General features: G+C 38.0%; 1 protein-coding gene across 1 annotated transcript in view; it reads left to right on the top strand.

Annotated features, from left to right (window-relative positions):
• The window catches only part of KCNU1 (potassium calcium-activated channel subfamily U member 1), a 193909-nt gene that overhangs the window by 63912 nt on the left and 123607 nt on the right, over positions 1 to 6390 (top strand). The window contains exons 10-12 of the mRNA XM_045286870.1: positions 679 to 761; positions 4554 to 4623; positions 5260 to 5409. Of these exons, the coding sequence (XP_045142805.1) occupies positions 679 to 761; positions 4554 to 4623; positions 5260 to 5409 (303 nt within the window). The remainder of the gene's footprint in view (positions 1 to 678; positions 762 to 4553; positions 4624 to 5259; positions 5410 to 6390) is intronic.

Genomic DNA, 6390 nt, shown 5'->3' with positions numbered 1-6390 from the left:
ATTTTGGTCTCCTTTACATTGAGTACCAATCAAGAAACCAAAAGATGTATTTCATTGGGCAAATAAGCAGCAAAAGACCTTGTAAGAGTTTTAAAGGGAAAGATGTCACTTTGAAGACTAAGGTCTGTCTGACCGAAACCTAAGTATCCTTAAACAGCTCATTTACATATGAAACCAGGACACCAGATAAAGAAGACTGCAGAAGAATTACTGTTTTTGAATTATGGAGTTGGTAAAGAATATTGAATATACCATAGATGGCCAGAAGAAAGAACAAATTTGTCTTGGGGGAAGTACAGACAAAATGCTTCTGAAAAGTGAAGATAAAGAGACTTCATCTCACAGATTTGGGATATGTTACAGGAGGAACGAGTTCTTGGAGAAGTCAAGAAAGCCCCTCAATAAGATAAATTGATCTGGTTGGTGGCTACAATGGGAATAAGCATAGCAACAATTGTGAAACTAGACAGGGCTGGGCAGAATGTCTGTCCCATTGACTGTCAGCTGCAGCTGTGGCAGCGTTTGCAGGACTCTGAACCTACTGTAAAGGCTACACCTTCTAAAGAGTGCTCTGGGACTGTATTCATGTTCTCTTCACTTTTAGCAAATATGTGGTCAAACCATGTGAGCATGTCTGTGTAATTAATATGATTGCTATTGTTTCATTTTGAAGAGTAGGTGGAATATGCAGAAGCATGCTTGATTATAGCCAACCCTTTGTGCAGTGATTCGCATGCTGAAGACATTTCAAATATCATGAGGTATGAAATCATTGTTGTGTGTTATATGCTCCAATACTGATTTTTTTCTACTTCCTTTAAAATGAATTTCAGAACATAGAACTAAATAAAAGACAATGGCATCTATCACAACACTAAATTAAACCAAAACCAAACATATCCCCAAAAAGTAAGCATGCAGCTGTCAATTTGAAAAGGGTAGAATTGCCTATAGGGTTTTCTTGACTGTAATCATCACAAAAGAAACTCTGTTGGGGCAGAGGCTAAGACATCAACGAATCAAAAGGTTGGTACTCTGAACCCATAAGCCACTCTGCTGTGGAAGAATAATGTGTCAGTCTGCTGCCATAAAATTTACAACCTTGAGAATCCATGGACTAGATCTACTCTGTCCTATCCAAAGCCAAAATCAGAGAGTCAATTCTGATTTGTAGTGACCCTCTGGGACAGAGAAGAACTACCCCTTTGGGTTTCTGAGACTGCAAATATTTATGCAGGTTGAAAGACTCATCTTTCTCCTGCAGAGCTGCTGATGGTTTTGACCTACTGACCTTGCAATTAGTAGCCCAACACATAACCCACTAGGCGACATGGGCTCACTCTGTCCTATAGAGTTGCTATAAATTAGAATCAGCTTGAGAGCAATAAATTTATAATTCTTACTGAAGCAGATAATCTGTATGTGTGTGAGAGATATCTCTACTAGGTGGATTTAAATCTCCAACTTTTAGGTTAATAGGCAAATGTAAATCATTTGTGCCATCCAAGGACATCATAATCCAGACGCCTTTAGTCTCCAAATTCAAATATGTCAGTTAGAGAGAAAAATAGAGATTGTATTTGTCTATATTCTGAAGTAGTCCATAGATTAATCTGTGTATAATCCAACTTTCTCATTTTACAAAATAAGACCATGAGATTTAACTCATATTTATGATATGGTGCATGGGACAAATCCATGCATTATTTCTTGTTGTTTGTAGAGTCACCTACAGATTGGTGTCGTTACAATTCTGTAAGAACCATGAGTTCAGCTGGATTAGGTATAATGGCATTGCCATCATTATCAAAGTCAACCTAACTTCTTACTTATACATAGCCCATGACTAAATATAGCCATATGGAAAATAGTTTCCAAAGGTTACAACCACAATGCACTGAACCATGCACAATTTTTTATTGGAATGACTGGGAGACACAACTCTAATAAAATACAGTCTACTCATAAAACTCTTATTTTGTGGGTGGGATATTATTATTAGCACCCTCTTAGTAGCAATAGCAGTATCTAAACAGTGCTAACTTATTTGAATACGTGCATTTAAATCCTGGGGCCTAGTGGGTTACATGTCATGTTGCTAATCATAAGGTCAGCAATTCGAATCCACCAGCTGCTCTGGGGGAGAAAGGTGTAACTTCTATTCCCGTCAGAGTCTTGGAAACCCACAATGGTGGTTCTTTCCTGCCCTCTAGGGTTGCTCTCAGATGGAATTTACTCAATGGTAGTAAATTTGGTTTTATTTGATGCACTTAAAAAATTAGGGAAGTATGCATAAAAGAGGACATAAGAGTACATGCAATACATTCCATTTTAGTTTTCTTTTCTATCCACCTGCACAATCTCTGAGAGCAAAGCCATAGAAAGGCATCTGGATTATGATGTCCTTGGATGGCACAAATGATTTACATTTGCCTCTTAACCTAAAAGGTGAACCTAGAACAAAAGGGAGAAAAAGAAAAAGAAACCTGAGAATGGAAACCAAGAGTGGGGATGACCGGCTGAGGTCGTGGAGAGCGAGGGTTAGCTGTTCACACAGCTGCCTCCTTCAGCAGGCTGAGCCCCTGGAGATTCACGTCATAACAAGGAGGGCTTAGATTCTGAGAGACCCATTGTCCTATAATTCTCTAAGACACTGACTTCAAAAGTGAATTGAAAAGAGAATGTCTTTAACCCTTTCATCCTTCAGTTTTTTGCATTTTGAATGATTATGGAAGTCCTATGTTTTCACTAGTGGAAGTCATGCTGAATCAGGAACATCCCTGAATGTTTTTGGTCAAGTGTAGATTTTGGTACATATTATGTGGGACATATTTGTTCTCTTATCTCTGGAGTAGGATTCTATGGTACACATCTGTCAACTCTGGCCTCTGTGGGATACATTTGTCCCTCTGGACCCTACACCACATTCTAGACCCCTTGGCGGGTATATATGTAATTTAGAGACCCTAAAGAATGTAGTATTTATGTGAACTGGAGTCAACACTAGGAAGGCAACTTTCAGGGAACACAGAGTATCATGAAAATATACTCACAAGGCTCAAAAAAATGAAAGAGAAAATGTTTTGTAAACTCACCTTGCTAGGATGCATCACCTCACATCATACCCGGTCAAGATAGTAATTTTTGCCAAAGTTCATATGTTGAACCATCCCTGGTATGAATCCCACTTGGTCATGGTGAATTATTTTTTTATATACTTTTGTATTCTATTGGCCAATATTTTGTTAAGGATTTTTTCATCGATGTTCATTAGGGATACTGGTCTGTAGTTCTTGATTCTTGCCAGATCCTTGCCCAGTTTTGGTATCAGAGTTATACTAGCTTCATAGAAGGAGTTTGGGAGTTTGCCATCTTTTTCTATGTTCTGGAAGAGTTTGTGTAGGATTGGTGTTAGTTCTTCATAAATGCTTGGTAGAATTCTCCAGTGAAGCCATCTAGTCCAGGAGATATTTTGTTGGTAATCCCTTGATAACCTTGTCTATTTCTTCTATTGCTATGGGTCTGTTGAGATTCTTCACATCCTTTGGGGACAGTCTAGGGAGGGATTGTTTTTCCAAGAATTTGTCCATGTCTTCCAAGTTGTTGAATTCATTGGAGTACAATCTTTCATAGTACTGTGTAATTATCCTTTTGATTTCATTGGGGTCTGTTGTAACCTTCCTCTAGTTCCTAAATGCTTCTTCCTCCCCCACTATCATGATCCCAATTCTACCTTACAAATATGGCTAGATGAAAGGATGTACATTGGTACAGATAGGAACTGGAAACACAGGGAATCCAGGATGGATGATACCTTCAGGACCAGTGATGCGAGTGGCGACACTGGAAGGGTGGAGGGAGGGTGGGATAGAAAGGGGGAACCTATTACAAAGATCTACGTATAACCTCCTCCCTGGGGGATGGACAACAGAAAAGTGGGGGAAGGGAGATGTCTAACAGTGAAATATATGACAAAATAATAATTTATAAATTATCAAGGGTTTATGAGGGAGGTGGGTAGCAGGGAGGGAGGGGAAAATGAGGATGCCAGGGGCTTAAGTGGAGAGGAAATGTTTTGAGAATGATGAGGGCAATGAATGTACAAATGCGCTTTACACAATTGATGTGTGTATGGATTATGATAAGAGTTGTATGAGCCCCTAATAAAATGATTTAAAAAAACCCCAGTAATTTGTGGCATAAGCTCATTTCTTCTATCCCCTCTTGAGATCACGTGCACTATCAGTGGGCAAACAGGTACCTAGTAAACCCCAAAGGAGGAGAATGTAGGTGGATGCTGTCTGCCCTGTGGGTCTTGAGAGTGTTAATCAAGACTCTTCCACGTCTCAAGCACATAAAAATGACACTGTCTTTGAGTGTTATCTATTGGAAATGATACCTGTTAAAATTAATACAATTGTGATAGTTAAAATTAGAATTTAGAATATATAGTTTTCCTCTAATTACTCACATATCCATTTAATTCTGAATAGAAATAGATTGCAAAACCATTTGGGTATAATTTATCACTAATGAGATCATTGTTTACTTAGGGTGCTTTCGATCAAGAACTATTGTCCTAATACCAGAGTCATCATACAGATACTTCAATCTCATAACAAGGTATTATCATGTTATAGCCTACCCAATCTCCTCCTCATGCATTCAGTAAATTGACATGAACCTTACTAGCTTTTAATACGGATATATGAATATTAGGTTGCCCACCATAGGTGAAATTTGGATTTATTGGAAAATTGTTAATCACTTTAAAATGTGAATTTGGGGAAGAACTCAGGGTTCAAGACATTTGACTTTGTCTTGCAGATTTAACCATTTCTGTTTTTGAAAATGGGAGCATTTGACCATGGAAAACAAATTAGTTGCCCTCATGCCAATCAGACGTATGGTGGCACCATTGTGTGTAGAAAAGTGCTGTGCTTTGTAGCTTTTATTTATTTATCATGGCTCGTAGATCACCAGCCTTTCCTTTGGGGTTCCTGGGTGGGCTCAAGGTACTAACCTTTCAACTGATCACTCAGTAGTTCATCATTTCCTCCACAAGGAACTCTTATTTGACCACTAACCAATTTCCAATACTGAATTTGAATTTGTTCTTATTATTCTGAATGATCTGGGCACTTCTTTCATGTCTAATAGTGAAAGATAAAATATATGAAGGAAAGCTATCTGTACAGAAAGAACTTTCTTGGGGAATAGGTGTTAGTAATGTTGCTATTGCTCTCCATCATGAAACAGGTTTACCTACCAAAGATTCCCAGCTGGAACTGGAAATTAGACAACATCATCTGCTTTGCTGAACTGAAGCTTGGATTCATTGCCCAAGGTTGCCAGGTGCCAGGCTTGTGCACCTTTCTAACCTCTTTGTTTGTTGAGCTCAACAAAAAGGTAACGTTGTAAGTTAATGCTGGATCATACTTATATTTTCAAGTTCTCCTCTGTTAAGATCATAAGTAGGAAAAGAAAAAACGTGAATAGGGCAAGAAGATCCCAAGACATGAGATTGGGCCTTACATTAGGTAGGAAGAAATGAAGGATCTAGATTGAAATTCCAGATACTACATTGATCTAGAAGTCATTTACCTTACACTTGCTTGAGGACAGTTATCTGTAAAATACTAACTGTACCACTGCAAATATAAATTCATAAGGTGGAAGCTGTCTGAATTATTTAAGGAAACTTGGGGGAAAAGAATGTTGGAATATAAATAAAGATTATATTATTAATGGAGAAGTCATAATTTAATGTAGATTAAATATAACATGATAATTGATATTATTTTATAGATATATAAGTAAAAATGGAAGTAATGGCAAAAACAATAACTAAAATGCCATTTGTAGGCTATGTTAGAGAGATTACATGCAGTAACCATATTAATAAGCACACAATTCAGTGTTTAACATGCACTATGCTTTTGAAATACAATATGTCTTTCAATAATTTTGCCAACTATTGTTCCAGAAATGGATCAGGGATGGGTACTAACTTGCTTGTGTGCTGTGTAGCAGAGCAGTAGTTGTCTGACCCAGAGTCTCACTGCGATGATCTAAACATTTAATAGCAGATAACCTCCCAGTTTATGTCCTTTGAAACATTTGAGGGGGGAAAAGCGGTCATAGGGACTGAAAGGAGCTGTGGGGTCGAACATCTAGAGCATGTCTTTTGTCTTTGTTTCACTATTTCATAATTACTACAACACAGGATGTCAGATGTTAGAGCTATGGTTCAGAACAGAATCCATAACACAGTTAGAAGCACCGTGTGGCCTTACAATTACCAGTACCATGAAGACCTCCAGAGAGAGGCTTTCCTCTCCATTTAATTCTGAAATCCACATTCACCCTTTTCTTCACTTCATTTCTCTC

Source organism: Echinops telfairi, unplaced genomic scaffold (assembly GCF_000313985.2).
Source record: "Echinops telfairi isolate 266 unplaced genomic scaffold, ASM31398v2 ScPeMD7_9;HRSCAF=40, whole genome shotgun sequence".
NCBI lineage: Eukaryota > Metazoa > Chordata > Mammalia > Afrosoricida > Tenrecidae > Echinops > Echinops telfairi.
This window is presented reverse-complemented; position numbering and strand designations above follow the sequence as displayed.